This window comes from Carcharhinus amblyrhynchos, unplaced genomic scaffold, assembly GCF_965287045.1.
Source record: "Carcharhinus amblyrhynchos unplaced genomic scaffold, sCarAmb.v2.hapA scaffold_39, whole genome shotgun sequence".
Classification (NCBI taxonomy): Eukaryota; Metazoa; Chordata; class Chondrichthyes; order Carcharhiniformes; family Carcharhinidae; genus Carcharhinus; species Carcharhinus amblyrhynchos.
In genome coordinates, this window is record NW_027649780.1 from 4,386,326 (window position 1) to 4,408,015 (window position 21,690).

The 21,690-nt window shown below is 45.1% G+C and overlaps 3 protein-coding genes across 3 annotated transcripts in view; 1 reads left to right on the forward strand and 2 right to left on the reverse strand.

Annotated features, from left to right (window-relative positions):
• Positions 1-17,271, reverse strand: part of LOC145363622 (uncharacterized) — a 115,526-nt gene extending 98,255 nt beyond the window's left edge. The window contains exon 1 of the mRNA XM_080218806.1: positions 17,186-17,271. The gene's annotated coding sequence lies outside the window, so the exon portion shown is untranslated. The remainder of the gene's footprint in view (positions 1-17,185) is intronic.
• Positions 1-17,291, reverse strand: part of LOC145335559 (uncharacterized) — a 29,209-nt gene extending 11,918 nt beyond the window's left edge. The window contains exons 1-2 of the mRNA XM_080181365.1: positions 17,186-17,291; positions 9,312-10,186 (exon numbers count right to left, since the gene is read on the reverse strand). Coding sequence (XP_080037491.1) covers positions 9,312-10,090 — 779 coding nt within the window. The 5' untranslated portion in view covers positions 10,091-10,186; positions 17,186-17,291. The remainder of the gene's footprint in view (positions 1-9,311; positions 10,187-17,185) is intronic.
• Positions 1-21,690, forward strand: part of LOC145363530 (uncharacterized) — a 97,967-nt gene that overhangs the window by 33,610 nt on the left and 42,667 nt on the right. The window lies entirely within an intron of this gene.

The window sequence follows — 21,690 nt, forward strand, 5'->3', positions numbered from 1 at the left end:
TTGTTTTCACTGGAAAGGCGGAGGTTGAGGGGAGACCTGATAGAGGTCTACAAAATTATGAGTGGCATAGACAGGGTGAATAGTCAGAGGCTTTTTCCTAGGGTGGAAGTGTCAGTTTCAAGGAGGCACAGGTTCAAAGTGAGAGGGGGAAAGTTTAAAGGCGATGTGCAGGGAAAATTTTTCACGCAAAGAGTGATGTGTGCCTGGAACATACTGCCAGAGGAGTTGGTGGAAGCAGGCACATTAGCAACATTTAAGAGGCATATGGATGGGTACATGGATAGGGAGGGAATAGAGGGATATGGACTGAGTAAGAGCAGAAGTTTTTTTTAGTTGAGTTAGGGCATCATGATCATAGGGGCTCGGAGGGGTGAAGAGCCTGTTCCTGTGCTGAACTTCCCTTTGTTCTTTTCTCATTTTCACCCAAATGTTTTTATTCTTTCTTTACAAATAACTGTCATAACTCGTGAAAAATGAAACATAAAAAGTTAGTTTTCACAGGTAAACTTTGACCTTCTTAGACCAAAAAGAGGTAAAGGGAGTGAGAGAGGGAAAGTTTAAGAGAGATGTGCGGGGTAAGTTTTTCATGCAGGTGGGTGTCTGGAATGTTGTGCCAAAAGAGGCATTTCGATTAGGACATGAATAAGGAAGGAATAGAGGGATACGGTCTGAGTAAGGGCAGAAGGATTCCTGTGCTGCACTTTTCTTTGTTCTAGCCCACCGGATGAGACATTTTTCTGAGCCCTGAACTCACACCTTTCTCCAGTTTTTCTTCCATCTTCTCCCTTGCTCATCTGGCCCATGAGACCCACCTTCTGCTGTATTGACCGTATTCCCACTGAACTACTGATCACTCAACTTCCCCATGTTAGCTGATAACGTCGTTGGGTGTCTGTTTTCTGGTACTGCCGCGCTTACCTTTAAATCCAGCGTCATCACCTTACTTTTAGAAAGGATCTATCCTTAGCCCTTTCTATTTCTCATCTCCATGCTGCTAGGTAACATCTTCCAAGGGCACCGTGTTAGTTTACACTGACAGCACCCAGTTCTACCTCACCCCCGTCCCTCTCCATTCCTCCACTCTTACCAAATGATCAAACTGCTCATCCCAGATCCAGTCCTGGATGAGGAGAAATTTCCTCAGATAAAAATTGGGAAGACTAAAGTCATTGCCTTCAGCCACCAACACAAAGTCTGCGCCCTAACCAGCGAGTCCATCCCTATGAGGTAAGATTGGGATACATTTCCTTGTGTTTGTAAAGCCAGGAATTTTTAGTCCGAAGCGAAAGAGAGAGAGAGAGAGACACACACACATATCTATTCCTACATTGTTCAGTACATATCTGAAGATTTTATTAGGTTATTAGACAGTGATTTCTAACAGTTCTCCCCATCTTTGAGAAAGGAATGTCCTTACTGACTTCTCACGAATTGATTGTTGATTAACCCAGCTATTTCTAAGCAACAAGTTTGTTTTCTTGATTACATACCATTGATAACATAGTAAAGCTACTATAACGATCAGAATCAGCAATGTAAACCCTTGAGCTGCCGCCAAGAATAAAACTAAACACTTTGCCAGTAAAATGTGATCGCTATTGATTTGATTCATTCCCTACCCCGCCCTCCCCCAGTCTGCAGATCATCTAACACAATTCTAAAATATTGATGTCGTAAATACATCTGGTTCAGACAAAAGTGTATGCATGGACTTTATAGATTCTACAGATCTGCGTTTGCCTGTATCCACCTTGTGGATATTTTGAAAATCCAGATTCTAGATCCCACTTCACTTTAATTTTATCCCCTCTGATGGATGCCAGTGTGTTTAATTCTATCCTGTTTGTTTTAAAGGCAGTTTCTGTGTGCTAGATATTTCGATGTCTGGATGATTTAAAATGCTGTCTCATTCTACTGTTGGCGGCACAGTGGTTAGCACCGCTGCTTCACAGACCCAGGGAACTGGGTTCGATTCTCAGCTCGGGTAATTGTCTGTGTGGAGTTTGCATGTTCTCCTCGTGTCTGCATGGGTTTCCTCTGGGTGCTCTGTTTTCCTCCCACAGTCCAAAGATGTGTGGGTTAGGTTGATAGGCTACGCTAAAGTTGCCCCTTAGTGTCCTGAGATGCTTAGGTTAGAGGAATTAGTGGGTAAAATATGTGGGGATATGGGGGTAGGACCTGGGTGGGATTGTGGTCAGTGCAGACTCGATGGGCTGAAGGGCCTCTTTCTGCACTGTAGGGTTCTATGGTACTGACCACGTTAAGCACTCAACGTTGTTCTGCAGTTGGATAGCTGAACATGCCTGGCACCTGTTCTTCAGCGCAGGGTCACCATGTGTTAGCAACTTACTTCACACCATAACATCACATCTGCACACTCACACCTGTATCCCAAAAGGATGCTCCATGTACATGCCACTTATGGATTTTCAAGTGATCTCGAGGTGGTGTCAATATGAAGATGTTTGCTTATCTTTCTCTGTATGGTTCTGATGTCTTGCGCCAGGGACCCGGGTTTGATTCCCGGCCTGGGTCACTGTCTGTGTGGAGTTTGATGTTCATCCCAAGTCTGTTTGGGTTTCCTCCGGGTGCTCCGGTTTCCTCCTACAGTCCAAAGATATGCAGGTTAGGTGATTGGCCACGTTAAATTTGCCCTTATTGTTCCAGAATGCATAGGCTAGAGGGGTTAGCGGGTTTAATATGTGGGGTTATGGGAATAAGGCTGGGTGCGTTTGTTGTTGGCAGGGACTTGATGGGCCAAATGGCCTTCTTCTGCATTGTAGGGTTTCTATAAGTTTCTCAGCTGCATTCTCCTTCCTTTTCCCCGTAACCTTTGATCCCCTCACGAATCAAGAACCTGTCTTTCTCTGTCTTAGATACACTCAATGACCTGGACTCGATAGCCGTCTTGTGGCAATGAATTCCATAGATTCACCACCTTCTGGCATAGGAAATTTCTCCTCATTCTGGTTCTAAAGGGTCCTCTTTTTACTCTCAGGCTCTGCCCTCTGATCCTAGTCTCCTACTTATAGAAACATTTACCCCATGACCACTCTAACCAGGCCTTTCAGTATTCTGTCATTTTCAATGATATCCCACCCTTATACGTCTGAACTCCAGTGAGTATAGATCCAGAGTCCTCAGACATTCCTCATATTGTCAAGCATTTAATTCTCAAGATTATTCTCGTGAACCTCCTCTGGATGCTCTCCAAGGCCAACACATCGTTCCTTAGATAAGGGGACCAAAATTGCTCGCAGTTTTCTAAATGTGGTCTGACGAGAGCCTTATAAAGCCCCAGCCTCTGTTTGTATTCTAGTCCTCTTGAAATGAATGCTAACATTATATCTGCCTTCCTAACTACCAAGTCAACCTGCAAGTTAACTTTAAGAGAATCCTGAGCTAAGACTACCAAGTCCCTTTGCACTTCCGATTTCTGAATTCTCTCCCCATTTCGAAAATGGTCTATGACTCTATTCTTCTGACCAAAGTGCATAACCTCACCCTTTTCTCCAAGAGAAAACTGTCGATTACGTGTTTCATCTGAACTTTCCTTAATTCTACTTGAATGTACAGGGCTGTCCAGTTCATCTATTCCGGGATCTTGGGTTCATGTCACACTATTTGTAAGCCCCACAACTTGCCTGGGCTTGTAAAATCTCACTAACTTCCTGGTTGGAGACAATACACATCTCTTTAACTTGTGCTTGGCCCTCTCACCACTCACATTGTCTGTACCTTTAAGACTTGATTACCTGTAAAGAGTCGCATTTCAACCATTATTTTGTAAATTGAGATTGTATCTTTATATGCCCTGTTTGGGAACAGAACTCCCACTCATCTGACGAAGGGGCAGTGTTCTGAAAGCTCGTGGCTTGTGCTACTAAATAACCCTGTTGGACTTTAACCTGGTGTTGTGAGACTTCTTATTCTGTCATCAAGCCAATTTTGTATCCATTTAGCTACCTGGATCCCGTGAAATTTAACCTTATTCAACAACCTAATATGTGGTACCTTGTCAAAGGCCTTGCTCAAGTCCATGTAGACAACACCAACTGTGCTGCTCTCATCTACCTTCTTACCGCTTCAAAAACCTCAAATGTGTGAGACACGATTTTACACTCACAAAGCCATGCTGACTGTCCCTAATCAGTCCTTGCATCTCTTAAATGCCTGTAGATCCTCTCTCTCAAAATACCTTCCAACAATTTACCCACCACAGATGTGAGGCTTTTCCCTGCAGCCCTTCTTAAACAAAGGCACATTTGACACCCTCCAATCTTCAGGCACCTCACCTGTGACTATCGATGATTCAAAATATTTCTGCTAGGAGAGCTGCAATTTCCCTCCTAACCTCCCACTGTCCTGGGGATTTATCTACCTTGATGCACTTTAAGACTTCCAGCACCTCCTCCTCTGTTATGTGTACACTCCTCAAGACATCACTGTTTATTTCCCCAAGTCCCCTTTCATTCGTGCTTTTCTCAACCGTGAATACTGATGAAAAGTATTCATTTAGGATCTCACCCATCTCTTGTGCGTCTGAGGAGAAATTAAGTTGGTTAGGAGATAATAAAGAAAGCAAATGGAATGTTGGCATTTATAGCTAAAGGAACAGAATATAAAGTAAGGAAGTATTGTTGCAACTATACAAGGTATTGATGAGCTTGCACTGAGAGTATCGTGCACAGTTTTAGTCCCCTTATTGAGGAAAGGTGTAATGGCATTGGAGGCAGTTCAGAGGAGGTTCACTAGATTGATTCCAGAGATGAGGGGTTTGTCGTATGAAGAGACATTGAACAGTTTAGAATTGAGTCTGGAATTTAGAAGAATGAGTGGAGATCAAATTGAGGTATACAAGGTGAGGAGTGGATGCTTCCTCTTTTGGGCATTCTCGGACGAGAGGTCATAGTCTTAGGAATAAGGGGCAGCAAATTTAAAACAGAGTTGAGGAAAAACTACTTCTCCCAAAGGGCTATGAATCTGTGGAATTGGCTATCCAAAAGTATGATGGATGATGGGACAGTGAGTATATTTGAGGAGTTAGACAGATTTTTAATGTAATGGGTTGAAGGGTTATGAGGAGAAGGCAGGAAAATGGGGAGGAGGAGCATATCAGCCATGACTGAATGGCAGTGCAGACCCGATGGGCTGAACGGCCTAATTCTGCTTCTATGTCTTATGAACTTACAGAAACACGACCCAGAGTGAATAATTCCAATTCCCAGTCACTGGTGTGAACTTGTTCCACTTCTGATTCTGAATGGATTCTCTGTTTCAGGAGAGTGCGAAAATTTTACTGTCCAGTTAAGCACTCACATAATGGGATAGTTTAAGATCAGAGACAGAAGTACAGATAGTTGTATCGGTGTGGGCGGGGCGGGGGGGGGGGGGCGGAGGGTGGTCACGCTTCGATCCCCTGTTCTCAGGAACTTTGTCTTCACGTTAACAAATGGGACGAAGTCAAATCTTCAAGAAAACAGAATCTTTAGTTGAAATTGTCACCGTGCTGCTTGATTGTAAAAGGGTGAAGCAGATATTCACAAATGTGCTCAGTTGTGTTAACTTTATGTCCAGATCAAAGATGAACCAAACACCATTTGTTTTTCCAGTTATTTTGGTATTTCTGGCTAATCACATCGCAGCTACATAAAACCATGGTTAGGCCACATTTGTTTGAGGTTCACCAGGATGTTTGTTGCCTGGTCTCTCGGGTGAATGAATCAGGATTGTTTTCACCAGAAAGACAGAGGCTGAGGGGAGACCTGATAGAGGTCTACAAAATTATGAGAGGCATAGACAGGGTAGACAGTCAAGAGCTTTTTCCCAGGGTGGAAGTGTCAATTACAAGGGGCACAGCTTCAAAGTGGGGGGAATTTAAGGGGAACCTGCGGGGGAAGTTTTTCATGCAAAAGAATGGTGGGTGTCTGAAATACCCTGCCAGAGGAGGTGGTGGAAGCATGCACGTTATTTAAGAAGCACTTGGATCGGTACATAAATAGAGAGGGAATTGAGGGGTATGGTCTGAGTCAGGGCAGGGATTTTTTTTCAGTTTAGTTAGGGCAACATGATCAGCATGGGTTTGGAGGGCCTGTTCCTGTTTTTATTAATTTGTGGGACACGGGTGTCGCTGGCTGGACCAGCATTTATTGTCCATCCCTAGTTGCCCTTGAGAAGATGGTGGTGGTGAGCTGCCTTTCTTGAATCCCTGCAGTCCATGTCCCGTGGGTTGACCCACAATGCCATTAGGGAGAGAATTCCAGGATTTTGATCTGCAAAGGAACGGCGATATATTTTCAAGTCAGGATAGTCAGTGGCTTGGAGGGGGACTTGCAGGTGGTGGTGTTCCCATGTACCTGCTGCCCCTTGAACTTCTAGATGGAAGGGGTCATGGGTTTGGAAGGTGCTAAGAAGCTTTGGTGAAGTGCTGTGCTGTACTGTACTTTTCTATGCTCTTTTCTCAGTTTTGCCCAGATCTTTTTATTTCTTCCAGAGTCTTTAGAAATAACTGTTATGACAATTGAAACTTAAAATCATTACTTTTCACAAGTAAAGTTCAACCTTCTTAGACTAAAAAGAGTTTCCCACAGCTCGTGAGCTCCGAAACATGACTGCAAGGTTGAAGGTTATCTTCAGGGAATCAAACATTTGGGTGCCTTTTCCAAGTGTACAAGTAAATTGTGATTCATACTGAAAAGTTTACTTTCACTCAGTAATTAGAACATTTCACTTTTCTCAGCACAGGAGCTAGCAGTATTTTAGATTCATTACCAACAGTTCACGTCTCTTGTAGCTGGTGTGTAGAGAAGATCATGTTTGCTGTAGATCTGTCAGCACAGAAACCGCACTGTGCTTCTGGATACACTCAGTCTGCAAGGAGCTGGAGTCATTTAAACATGACCCTGGTGAAGGCCTTCCCAGTGATGCTCAGGAGAGAGATCATTAGAAGAGTCACTGAATCCCTACAGTGTAGAAGACGACCATACTGCCCATCAAATCTGCACCGACAACAATCCCACCAGGCCCTATCCCCATAATCTCCATGCATTTACTCTAGCTAGCCCTCCTAACAATAAGGGCCTATTTAGTGCAGCCAATCTATCTAACCCGCACATCTTTAGAATGTGGGAGGAAACCCACACAGACACAGGGAGAATGCGCAAACTCCACACAGTGACCCAAAGCTGGGAATCGAACCTGGGTCCCTGGCGCTGTGAGGTAGCAGTGCTATCCTGTATGTCCAGATGCCCCCTGTAGTTGTTACAATCTCCTCTATCACCTTTATTTCTGTAAATTGCAATAGTTTTTTGCGTCACCCATCTCCTGTGGAACAGATCCTACCACCCAACAGAGAAGCAGGAGGTTATGAAGGCGTGACAGTCCACAGGAGCTTCTATGTCAGAGCAGTTCAGCTGGAATTCCATCCTTGCCGGGAGCCTTTCTGCTTGCTCAGCAATCAATAGCCTTCCCCAGCTCAAGTGATGAGAGTTCCTCGTCCAACTCAACCATGACAGAAAAGCTACAGTCGAGTCAAACAGAGATTGGGAGATGTCCCGTCTCATGGGAGTACAGCTCACAGTCATAGTAACACAGAAAATAGCAGTAGGCCATTCAGCCCTTCAAACTTGGTCCATCATTCATTTGGATCATGGCTGATCATCAAATTCAATATCTCGACCCCCCCCTCATCCCTTGATCCCTTCAGCCCAAAGAATTATATCTAATTTCTTCTTCAAATCAGACAACACTTTAGCCTCAACTACTTTGTGGTAGTGAATTCCACATCCTCTAGGTGAAGAAATTTTTCCTCACCTCAATTCTAAAAGATTACTGTTTATCTTCAAACAATGACCCCTAGTTCTGGACTCCCCCCACCATCTGGAACATTCTTTCTGAATCTACCCTGTCTAACCTTGTTAGAATTTTATAAGTTTCTATGAGAACAGTCTCACTCTTCTAAACTCCAGTGAATGTAATCCTAATGACTTTGTCTCTCCTCATATGACAGACCTGCCTGGTCCCCCCATGCTGACACCATAGTTAAGAAAGCCCACCAATGCCATTACTTTCTCAGAAGACTAAGGAAATTTGGCATGTCAGCGACAACTCCCACTAACTTTTACAGATGCATCATAGAAAGCATTCTTTCTGGGTGTATCACAGCTTGGTATGGCTCCTGCTCTGTCCAAGACCACAATGAACTACAAAAGGTTGTGAATGTAGCCCAGTCCATCACACAAACCAGCCTCCCATCCATTGACTCTGTCCACACTTCCCACTGTCTCGGAAAAGCAACCAGCATAATCAAGGACCCCATGCACCCCGGACATTCTCTCTTCCACCTTCTTCCGTCTGGAGAAAAATACGAAAGTCTGACGACACATGCCAACCCACTGAAGAACAGCTTCTTCCCTGCTGTGGTCAGACTTTTGAATGGACTTACCTTATATTAAGTTGATCTTTCTCTACACCCTAGCTATGACTGTGACACTACATTCTGCACTCTCTCCTTTCCCTTCTGTGTGAACAGTACGATTAGTCTGTACAGCATGCAAGAAACAATACTTTTCACTGTATGTTAATACATGTGACAATAATAAATCAAAATGATTGAATTCAGCATCAATGTTGATTGATGAACCTGTAAAATATTTCACTGTTTTATTTCATATTACTTGATGAATCATGTGGTAATCAGAATGAATCGTTAGCGAGGATGCATCAGAACACTAATTGGAGATGTTGAGAATTGGAGCAAGGTGTAAACTAAAGGGGGGAGATGAGAAAATTCTGCCAGTCAAATGCCCCCCCAGAATGCCCACTAAAATTCACCACTGGGGTGGCCATTGAGGCATACAGTGCAGAAGGAGGTCACTCAGACCATCAAGTCTATACTGACCACGATCTCACCCAAGGTTTATTCCCGTAACCCCCAAACATTTACCTGCTAATCTACCTGACACTGGGGTCAATTTAGCATGGCCAATCAACCTAATCCGCACATCTTTGGACTGTGGGAGGAAACCAGAGCACCCGGAGGAAACCCACACAGACACGGGGGAGAACGTGCAAACTCCACACAGACAGTAACCCAAGCCGGGACTCGAACCCGGGTCCCTGGAGCTGTGAGGCCGCAGTGTTAACCACTGTGCCACTATGCCACCCCAAAGGAAGATTTGAAAGAAGGCTTGCCCTCGAATGTAGGAGAGATAGAATCTGTGAAGCAATCAGATTTGGTCTCTCCCCATTTTGCTGCTCTTCCAGTTCAGTCCAGGACATGATTAACATCCAAATCCAATCACTGCAGTCACTTGTGAACTTGTTGGTGCCTCAGCAGAGTGGACGACCGACCAAAGCTCTTTCCGCACACAGAACAGGTGAACGGTCTCTCCCCTGTGTGAACTTGCTGGTGTCTCAGAAGGGTACAGGTCTGATTGAACCTCTTCCCGCACACGGTGCACGAGAACGGCCTCTCCCCAGTGTGAGTGCGTCGGTGTACAGTGAGGTCGGACGACTGCTTGAACCCAGTTCCGCAGAGGGAGCACCTGAAGGGTCTCTCGTCGGTGTGGACGCGCTGGTGGGACATCAGCTCCCCGGAACTTTTATGGCCCTTCCCGCAGTCCGGGCATTTGAAAGGCCTCTCGTCCGTGTGGACTCGCTGGTGCCTCAGCAGGTGGGCTGAAATAGTGAAGCCCTTCCCGCACGTGGAGCAGGCGAACGGCCTCTCCCCAGCGTGCATTCGCTGGTGAGTCAGCAGATTGGACGACTGAGTGAATCCCTTCCCACACTCAGGGCAGGTGAAGGGTCTCTCCCCGGTGTGAACTCGCTGGTGCGTCAGCAGGTGGGACGAGGTACTGAATCCCTTCCCACACTTGGGGCAGGTGAAGGGCCTCTCCCCAGTGTGAATTCGCCGATGAATTTCCAGCCTAACTGGATAATCAAATCCCTTCCCGCAGTCCCCACACTTCCACAGCTTCTCCTCAGTGTGACTGTGCTTGTGGGTCAACAGGCCAGATGGGCTGGCGTTTTGTGCACACGCAGAAGACGTGTTCTGTTTCTCTTCACTGCGAACCGTGCTTTCTCCTTCCATGTTCAAAATCTAATGATATTCAGGTTATGATAAATTGGACGACTATCAGATCCTGATGCAATGTTTGGTTTCCAATTTCCCAACTGCAAATCTTCCCTGTGAAATTGATTTAAAACACAAAAAAATTGTTTCTGGAGGTCATGTACCAACCGACACAAGAACAGCTTCTTCCCTACTGCCATCAGACTTTTAAATGGACCTACCTTGCATTAAGTTGATCTTTCTCTGCACCCTAGCTGTGACTGTAACACTACATTCTGCACTCTCTCATTTCCCTCTCTATGCACAGTACGCTTTTGTCTGTATAGCGCGCAAGAAACAATACTTTTCACTGTATACTAACACGTGACAATAATAAATCAAATCAAAAGTTTATTTTATTAGTATCACAAGTAGGCTTACATCAACACTGCAACAAAGTTACTGACTGGTCTCCACACTTGGGCACGTTTTTGAGTACACGGAGGGCGAATTTAGCATGGCTCAATGCATCTAACCTGCACGTCTTTCAGACTGTGGGAGGAAACCGGAGCACCCGGAAGAAACCCACGCAGACACAAGGAGAATGTGCAGACTCCACGCAGACAGTGACCTAAGCCGGGGAGGGAGTGAGAGAGGGAGGGAGGGAGTGTGAGAGAGAGAGAGAGAGAGAGAGAGAGAGAGCCTACGAAAAAGCAAATTGAGTTGAGTCAATCTGGTTATTTGTGGGGTCGAGACAATGGCAGAGGCACAGATTGTTTTATATATATATTGTACACAATTGACCAGAACTTTGTCAGAACCTCCCAAACTCTCACCTGTCCCACCTTGAAGGACTGGGACAGCGGGTAATGCGAACACCATCACCTGCAAATTACTCTCCCAGTTACACACTGTCCTACAGATATAGTCTATCTAGACTTCCAGAACATAGAACATAACAGCGCAGAACAGGCCCTTCGGCCCACGATGTTGCGCTGACCAGTTAAAAAACAATGACCCACTAACCTAAACCAATCCCTTTTTGTCCATAAAAGAAGGCGTTTGACAGGATATTGTATAAAAAACTGATCCAGAAGGTGAGATTGCAGGGCATTGGGAGTAGAATCCTAGATTGGATTGAGGATTGGCTGACTGACAGAAAGCAGAGGGTCAGGATAAATGGGTCTTTCACTAGCTGATGAAAGGTAACTCACAGGGTGCCACAGGGGTCAGTCCTCAGACCTCAACTGTTAACAATCTTTGGAGTGTAAGATAGCAGAATTGGTGGATAATATTAAAATAGCTGGAAAAAGCAGGCAGTAAAGACGGTATAACGGTTTTACAGATAGGCTAGGAGAATGTGCCAAAATTTGGCACGTGGAGTTCAATGTGGGTAAGTGTGGGGGTTATCCACTTTGGCAGATGGAAAGCAGATTCAAAATGCGTCCAGGCAGAGGGATCTGGGTGTCTGTGTTCATGAATCGCAGACCCTACACACCCCGGAATTCTCTCTTCCACCTTCTTCTGTTGGGAAAAAGCTACAAAAGTCTGAGGACAAGTACCAACCAACTCAAGAATAGCTTCTTCCCTGCTGCCATCAAATATTTAAATGGACCTACCTTGCATTAAGTTGATCGTTCTCTACATCCTAGCTGTGACTGTAACACTGCATTCTGTGCTCTCTCCTTTCCTTCTCTATGACCAGTATGCTTTGTCTGTACAGTGTGCAAGGAACAATACTTTTCACTATATACCAATAACACATCAAATCAGAACGTCAGTATGCAGGTGTAGAACGTAATAATAAAAAAAGGCAAATGGGATGTTGGCATTGATTGCAAAAGTATAAAAGCAGAGAGGTATTGTTGCCATTGTATAGAGTGCTGGTGAGACTACATTTGAGTATTGTGTCCAATTTTGATCTCCTTATTTGAGGAAGGATGTGGTGGCATTGGAGGCAGTTCAGAGGGGATTCACCAGATTGATTCCAGGGATGAAGGGGTTGATGAATGAGGAGAGATTGAACTGTTTGGGCTTGTACTCGCTGGAGTTTAGAAGGATGAGAGGGGGATCTGATGGAGGTATATAAAATTTTAAAAGGATTGATAAACGTTGACCAAACGTCTCCTCTTCTGGGGCAATCTAGAATAGGGAGTCACAAGTATAGGTTGAGAGGAGGTAGATTTAAAACTCAGATAAGAGGAACTACTTCTCGCAGAGGATGGTGAATTTGTGGTACTCACTGTCTCGTCGCGTGGTGGAGGTTGAATCATTGAATGGTTTTAAAGAAATACATACGTTTCTAATAAAAAAAAGAGATATGAGGAACAGTGGATTTGATATCAGGGAGAGATTAACCATGATTTGATTGAATGGCGGAGCAGACTCGAAGGTTAAATTTAAGACCATAAGATATAGGAGTAGAATTAAGCCATTTGGCCCATCTAGTCTGCTCTAAAATTCAAGCATGGCTGATACGATTCTCACCCCCATTCTCCTGCCTTCTCCCTGTAACTCTTGATCCCCTTATTGATCAAGAACCGATCCACCTCTCTCTTAAAGACACTCAATGACCTGGCCTCCACTGCCCTCTGTGGCAATGAGTTCCACAGATTCGCCACCTTCTGGCTGAAGAGATTCCTCCTCATCTCTGTTTTAAAGGACTGCCCCTTCACTCTGAGGTTATGCCCTCTCTAGTCTAATTCTAGATTCTCCCACTAATGGAAACATCCTCTCCATGTCCACTCCATCTAGGCCTCTCAGTATTCTGTAAGTTTCAATTAGATTTCCCCCTCATCCTTCTGAGCTCCGTTGAGCATAGATCCATACTTTTCAACCGTTACTCCTTTGACAAGCTCTTCATTCCAGGGATCATTCTTGTGAACCTCCTCTGGACCCCCTCCAAGGCCAGCACATCTTTCCTAAGGTATGGGGCTCAAAACTGCTCACAGTATTCCAAATGACTCAGCAGTATTTGCCCAGATCCGCTCCTAATTTGTTTATTCCCATGTCCTGACTTCTCTGACATCTGGTACTCAATGAGCAGAAATTTCCTCCATTTAAATATGGTGAAGAACAAAAGCATTGTCTTCAATCCCAGTTACAAACTCCACTCCCTACCCACTGACTCTGTCCCCCTCCCCTGGGGAACTCTCTTGAGGCTGAACCCTGGTTCACACTCATCTCAAAATATTTCACCACAAGATCAGTTTTCAATGACATATCCACATCATCAGCAAGACCATTTTCACCTGAGTAACATTGCCCGACTGCATCTCATGTGAAAGAACAGAACCTAACTGCTTGTATTAAAAAAAATCCTTACTTGTATTTATGTTGGAACTGGACATTTTGGCTGAACAGCAGTCATTAAGCTGGCTGACCCTCTATCCGTGGGTCACCAGAACAAAAGTATTCACTTCTCCGTTACAGGATTGTCTCATTTCTAAGGTGACCCCGAAGAGATTCTACTAGACTAAGTTGCATACATAAGGTTAAAAATATGGTATTTGACATATGTAATTATTGAAAAGAAATACTAAGAAAACCAAAAGAAATGATCCAGCATTGTCTCTTTAAAAAGCATGTGACTTTGTGCTTGGGATTTTAAACTACAGAAAGCAGGCTGAAGACAACTTTGGAACATCTGTGTCCAAAGCAGCAGCCAGAGTCCCAGCAGAGCAAAACAGGCTTTGGATTGGACCAATGGTTTTAAAACAAGCTCTCAGTTGAATTCAAATCAAGTCACTCAAACTGTAGGAATACTGAGGTAATTCTAGGTATATTTAAACCAGGACAGGGGGAGATGACAGAGTATGTTTGCTCCTCTTGGGGGAAAGAGGTTACGTGAGGTTCTAATATGAAATACTGCAGTTTTAATAATCACCGTCTAAATAGGAGGAGAAAGCAACTCAAAGTATTCCAGACAGAAGCTTCAGAAAAATGGGCAGCACGGTAGCTAGCACTGCTGCCTCGCAGTGCCAGGGACCTGGGTTCGATTCTGGCTTGGGTCACTGTCTGTGCAGAGTTTGTATGTTCTCCCCGGGTCTTCATATGTTTCCTCTGGGTGCTCCAGTTTCCTTTCACGGTCTAAAGATGCGTGGGTTGGGGTTGATTGGCCATGCTAAATTGACGCTAGTGCTTATTCTCCCTGTGTCTGTGTGGGTTTCCTCTGGGTACCCTGGTTTCTCTCCTTTCCTTTCCTAAGAACGGTATGCTTTCTCTGTGTAGCGCACAAGAAACAATACTTTTCACTGTATTCCAATACATGTGACAATAATAAATCAAATCAGTTTCTAGATACGTGCAATAAGCTAACCTGCTGAGGTAATCCTACCTTGATTTGCTGTGGGTTTATCAGTAGAAATCAGATGACACAAAAACCGAGAGGTTGGGAAGTACCCATCGATAATTTTTTAAAAAATTCAAAATATCAATGCTATTTGAACTGAGCCTCCCTGCTGACCATAACATAAGTCTCAATTCACCTCTTCCTGGAGTTCTCATCCCTCCCTTTGATACCTCTTGACTTAACTTTCCGAACACACTCCTATATTCTCAACCTCAAGATCATCCAAGACTCTTCTGCGTGTGGTTGCTGCATCAAGTCTTGTTCACCTATCACCCCTGTGCATGCTGACCTACAAAGATTCCCAATTTAAGCATCATCTTAATTTCAATCTTCTCAACCTTGTTTTCAAATCAAAGAACAAAGAAAATGCAGTTCAGGAACAGGCCCTTCAGCCCTCCAAGCCTGTGCCAATCATCATGTACTAATTAAACTAAAACAAAAACCTTCCTTTCCTAGGTACCTCCGTATTCATATACCCATCCAGATGCCTCTTAAATGTTGTCAGTGTGCCTGCTTCCACCACCTCCTTTGACAGCGCGTCTCAGGCACCCGTCAATCCGCATGAAAAACTTTCCCTGCACATCGAATCGCAGAACAGAATCCTTATAGTGCAGAAGGCGGCCAGTTGGCCCATCGAGCCTGCACCAACAACTATCCCACTCGTCACCCTACATATTTACCTTGCTAATGCCCCGACACAAAGGGACAATTTAGCACAGACAATCAACCTAACATGCACATCTTTGGACTGTGGAATGAAACCAGGGCACTCAGTGGAAACCCACACAGACACAGGAAGAACGTGCAAACTCCACTCAATCATCCAAGGCCTGAATTGAACCCAGGTCCCTGGCACTGAGAGGCAGCAGTGCTAATCACTCTGCCATCCTACATCTCTCAAACTTTCTCCTTCTCACCTTGAACCTGTGCCCCCTTGTAATTTACACTTCCACCCTGGGAAACAGCCTCTGACTATCCACACTGTCTACGCCTTTCATAATTTTGTAGACCAGCTCTCCCCTCAGCCTCCGTCTTTCCAGTGAAAACACTCCTGGTTTATTCAACCTCTCCTCATAGCCAACACCATCAGGCAACATCCTGGTGAACCTTCTTTGCACTCTCTCCAAAGCTTCCGCGTCCTTCTGGTACCATGGCGACCAGAACCATATGCAATATTTCAAATGTGGCCTAACCAAGGTTTTCGAAAGCTGCAATATGATTTGCCAATTATTTTACATCGTACACCGGCCGATGAAAGTAAGCATGCTATATGTCTTTTAAATCACCTTGGCCACCTGTGTTGCCATCTATGCTCTTGTTCTTCTCCGTCTCTGCAATCTCCCCCAAACACAAAATCCTCTGAAATATGTGCTTCATGTAATTCCAGCCTGTTGATCATTCCTGATTTTAATCGCTTCACCACTGGTGACTGTTTTTTTAGCTTGCTAAGGTCACAAGCTCCGGAATTTCCTCCTCAACCCTCTCTGCGTCTCTACCTCAGTTTCCTCTGTTAAGATTATTAAAACCTACTTCTTTGATGAAACTTTTGTTCACCCTGCCCTAATATCTCCTGCGGTTCAGTGTGAAATTCTGCCTTGTAACATTTCTGTGAAACAATGTGGAATACAGTGTTTAGCACTGCTGCGTCACAGCGCCAGAGACCTAGGTTCGATTTCCGGTTGGGTCTGTGCGGAGCTTATACATTCTCCCCATGTCTGCATGGGTTTCCTCCACGTGCTCCAGTTTCCTCCCACAATCTAAAGATGTGCAGATTAGGTTAAATTGTCCCTTAGTGTCAGGGGGACTGGGTAAATGTGAAGAGTTATGGGAATAGGGCCTGGGTGGGGTTGTTGTTGGTGCAAGCTCAATGGGCTGAATGGCCTCCTTCTACACTGTAGGGATTCTAAGACAAGGTAACATTAAAAGCATGATATAAATACAAATGAATGTAGTTGAGCTGGGCATATATCGGTGTCCCCAAAGAGAGAAAACGTTAGAAAATCTCAGCAGGTCCGGCAGCATTTGTAAGGAGAGAAAAGAACTGATGTTTCGACTCTTTTCATACAGGAGGTTTACCAAGATGTTGCCTGGTATGGTGGGAAGGTCTTATGAGGAAAGGCTGAGGGACTTGAGGTTGTTTTCGTTAGAGAGAAGAAGGTTAAGAGGTGACTTAATAGAGGCATACAAGATGATCAGAGGGTTAGATAGGGTGGACAGTGAGAGCCTTTTTCCTCGGATGGTGATGGCTAACACGAGGGGACATAGCTTTAAATTGAGGGGTGATAATTATAGGATGGATGTTCTTTACTGAGAGGGTAGTAAGGGCATGGAATGCCCTGCCTGCAGCAGTTGTGGACTCGCCAACTTTAAGGGCATTCAAATGGTCAGTGGATAGGCATATGGATAACATTGGAATCGTGTAGGTTAGAGGGTCATTAGATTGGTTCCACTGGTCAGCACAACATTGAGGGCCGAAGGGCCTGTACTACGCTGTAATGTTCTATTACTGTGTAGAACAGTACAGCACAGTACAGGCCCTTCGGCCCTCAATGTTGTGCCGACCCTTTGTGAAAGCTCTTTTGTCTCCTTTATCAGAGGGCTTTGACAAAGGGTCATCTGGACTCAAAACATCAGCTGTTTTCTCTCCTTACAGATGCTGTCTGACCTGCTGAGATTTTCCAGCATTTTCCGTTTTGATTTCAGATTCCAGCATCCGCAGTAATTTGTTCTTATATATTGGTGTTCCTTCAGCATCACTGGGTGGATAGCAGGCAAGTCCTTACCTGACAGTATTGTGAGAGCGCCTCACCACACGGACTGCAGCGGTTCAAGAAGGTCAAGCATCGTCATCATCTCCACGGGCAACTGGGAATTGGCAATACATGCTGGAATCTGTGGAGAGAAACAGAATTAATCTTTCCAGTCTGCATGCCTTCTTCAGGAGATTCTGCTTTGATAAAATACTAAACATACTTGAATTACACCTATAGTCAAGAGTCGGGAGGAGTTGCAAGACAACAGAGGGTGCTCCAGGAGAGCAGAGGCGAAACAGCGCAATGGACAGATGTGGATTCAGATCCACAGTTAAAGAGCCTCACCAGCCCCAGAGCCATCATGAATCTCTCACAGGTAACTGAGCACCGCAGCTGGAGTACTGTGTGCAGTTTTGGGCGCCGTACTTACACAAGGATATTTTGGCCTTGGAGGGAGTGCAGAGGAGGTTTACTAGGCTGATGCCGGAGTTGAGGGGGTTGAGCTATGAGGAGAGGCTGAATAAATTAGGCTTGTAGTCGTTAGAGTTTAGAAGAATGAGGGGAGATCTCATTGCGACGTATAAGATGATGAATGGGATGGATAGGGTAGAGGTGGAGAGACTCTTCCCGCTCAGAAAGGACAGTAGGACTAGGGGGCACAGCCTCAAGATAAAGGGGGGGCGGTTTAGAACGGAGCTGAGGAGGAACTTCTTCACTCAAAGGGTGGTGAATCTCTGGAATTCTCTGCCTGTTGAAGTGATGGAGGCTGCCTCGCTAAATATTTTTAAGACGCGGGTTGATGGGTTTTTGATAAGAGAGGGGATTAAGGGTTATGGGGAGAGGGCGGGAATGTGGAACTGAGCCACGATAGATCAGCCATGATCTTATTGAATGGCGGGGCAGGCTCGAAGGGCTAGTTGGCCTACTCCTGCTCCTATTTCTTATGTTCTTATGTTATACTGGCCTCTGAAACAATGTCAGTTTTTAGTCTTAAAAATCTCCAACTGGAGACTGCAGCTGGAAAGATATCAGAAGTACTGGAGTCAGAGAAAAAATCTCTCTCTCAGCTGAGGAAATACCCGGGACCAGGGGTGATGTTACCGGGCAATTGTCGGGGTGTGATGACATTACAGACAGGAGCACAGAACGCCTGGGTCTGTGCAAACCAGTGATCACCACATGTTATGGAGGACGTGAGGCTCCTTGAGAGGATGCAGAGGAGATTTAGAATCATTGAATCCCTACAGTGCAGAAAGAGGCCATTCAACCCATTGGGTCTGCACCGGCTCTCCAACAGAGCATCTTATCCTGCTGTTCATCCCTGTCCTATCCCTGTAACCCTACATGTTTACCCCAGTAATTCCCCTAACCTACACATCTTTGGGCACTAAGAGACAATTTAGCATGGCCAATCTACTTAATCTGTGTATTTTTCGGACTGAGAGAAAAGCAGGACACCCTGAGGAAATCCACCAAAACACACGGAGAATGTTCAAACTCCACACTGAAAGTAACCCGAATCCCAGGCGCTGTGATGCAGCAGCACCAACATTTAAAGATGCACCATAGAAAGCATTCTTTCTGGTTGTATCACAGCTTGGTTTGGTGCCTGCTCTGTGCAAGACTACAAGAAACTACCAAGAGTCATGAACGAAGCCCAGTCCATCATGCGAACCAGCCTCCCATCTACTGACTCTGTCTACACTTCCCACTGCCTCAGCAAAAGTAGCCAGCATAAATCAAGGATCCCACGCATCCCGGACATTTTCTCTTCCACTTTCTTCCATCAGGAAAGATGCAAATATCTGAGGTCGCGTACCAACCGACTCAAAAACAGCTTTTTCCCTGCTGCCATCAAACTTTTGAATGTACTTACCTTATATTAAGTTGATCTTTTTCTGCACCCTAGCTATGACTGTAACACTACATTCTGCACCCTCTGCTTTCCTTCTCAATGAACAGTACGTTTTGTCTGTACAGCGTGCAAGAAACAATACTTTTCACTATATACCAATAGATGTGACAATAATAAAATCAAATCAAAAAATGTGACAATTAATTAAATCAATGTACTCTACGAACAGTATGTTTTGTCTGGATAGCGTGCAAGAAACAATACTTTTCGATGTATCCCAATATATGTTGGGATATAAGATATATATAAGATATATATAACCTCTTATATATATCCTATATATATATAGGATATATATAAGAGGTTACTGCAGAAGGTCAGAGGACATGGAGTTGGGGGTAGGGTGTTAGCGTGGATAGAGGATTGGTTGTCAAATAGGAGGCAGAGAGTGGGGGTCAATGGGTGCTATTCGGATTGGCGGTTGGTGACTAGTGGGGTGCCCCAGGGGTCGGTGCTGGGGCCTCAGCTATTTACCATTTATATAGATGATCTGGAGGAGGGAACCGAGTGTAGGGTGTCGAAATTTGCTGATGACACCAAGATTGGGGGAAAGGCAAATTGTGCGGAGGGTGTGGAGAGTCTGCAGAAGGATCTAGATAGGCTGGGCGAATGGGCCAGGAAATGGCAAATGGAATTTAATGTTGGCAAGTGTGAGGTGGTCCACTTTGGTAGGAAGAATGGTAGGAAGGACTATTACTTACGGGGCGAAAAACTGCAGCAGGCGACGGTGCAGAGGGACCTCGGGGTCCTTGTGCATGAGTCGCAAAAACCCAGCCTGCAGGTGCAGCAGGTGGTCAGGAAGGCGAATGGGATGCTGGCCTTCATAGCGAGGGGGATTGAATATAAAAGTAGGGAGGTCTTGCTGCAGCTGTATAGGGCATTGGTGAGGCCGCAGCTGGAGTACTGTGTGCAGTTTTGGGCGCCGCACCTGCGCAAGGATATTTTGGCCTTGGAGGGAGTGCAGAGGAGGTTTACTAGGCTGATACCGGAGTTGAGGGGGTTGAGCTATGAGGAGAGGCTGAATAAACTAGGCTTGTACTCGTTAGAGTTTAGAAGAATGAGGGGAGATCTCATTGAGACGTATAAGATGATGAATGGGATGGATAGGATAGAGGTGGAAAGACTCTTCCCGCTCAAAAAAGACAGTAGGACTAGGGGGCACAGCCTCAAGATAAAGGGGGGGCGGTTCAGAACGGAGTTGAGGAGGAACTTCTTCACTCAAAGGGTGGTGAATCTCTGGAATTCTCTGCCCGTTGAAGTGGTGGAGGCTGCCTCACTAAATATTTTTAAGAAGCGGGTTGATGGGTTTTTGATAAGAGAGGGGATTAAGGGTTATGGGGAGAGGGCGGGAAAGTGGAACTGAGCCACGACAGATCAGCCATGATCTTATTGAATGGCAGGGCAGGCTCGAAGGGCCAGATGGCCTACTCCTGCTCCTATTTCTTATGTTCTTATGTTCTTATGTGACAATAACAAATCAAATCCTTTTCCTTCTCCCCAATATGAACAGTATGTTTTGTCTATTTCAGTGCACAAGACTTTTCACTGTGTCTCAATATGTGACAATAAATCAAATCCTTCTCTGCTATTTACTCTATGAACAGTATGCTTTGTCTGTATAGCGTGCAAGAAATAATATTTTTCACTGTATCCCAATAAGAACATAAGAAATAGGAGCAGGAGTAGGCCATCTAGCCCTTCGAGCCTGCCCCGCCATTCAATAAGATCATGGCTGATCTGTCGCTGCTCAGTTCCACTTTCCCGCTTTCTCCCCATAACCCTTAATCCCCTCTCTTATCAAAAACCCATCAACCCGCATCTTAAAAATATTTAGCGAGGCAGCCTCCACCACTTCAACGGGCAGAGAATTCCAGAGATTCACCACCCTTTGAGTGAAGAAGTTCCTCCTCAACTCCGTTCTGAACCGCCCCCCTTTTATCTTGAGGCTGTGCCCCCTAGTCCTACTGTCTTTTTTGAGCAGGAAGAGTCTCTCCACCTCTATCCTATCCATCCCATTCATCATCTTCTACGTCTCAATGAGATCTCCCCTCACTCTTCTAAACTCTAACGAGTACAAGCCCAGTTTATTCAGCCTCTCCTCATAGTTCAACCCCCTCAACTACGGTATCAGCCTAGTAAACCTCCTCTGCACTCCCTCCAAGGCCAAAATATCTTTGCGCAGGTGCGGCGCCCAAAACCGCACACAGTACTCCAGCTGCGGCCTCACCAATGCCCTATACAGCTGCAGCAAGACCTCTCTACTTTTATATTCAATCCCCCTCGCTATGAAGGCCAGCATCCCATTCGCCTTCCTGACCACCTGCTGCACCTGCAAGCTGGGTTTTTGCGACTCATGCACAAGGACCCCGAGGTCCCTCTGCACCGTCGCCTGCTGCAGTTTTTCGCCCCGTAAGTAATAGTCCTTCCTACCATTCTTCCTACCAAAGTGGACCACCTCACACTTGCCAACATTAAATTCCGTATTCATTAAATATCCATATTAAATTCCAATACATGTGACAATAATAAAATCAAATCCCAGAATGATTCCAGGGATGAAGAATTATAGTTACGATGTTAGGCTGGAGTAACTGGGGCTGTTCTCCTTGCAGCAAAGTAG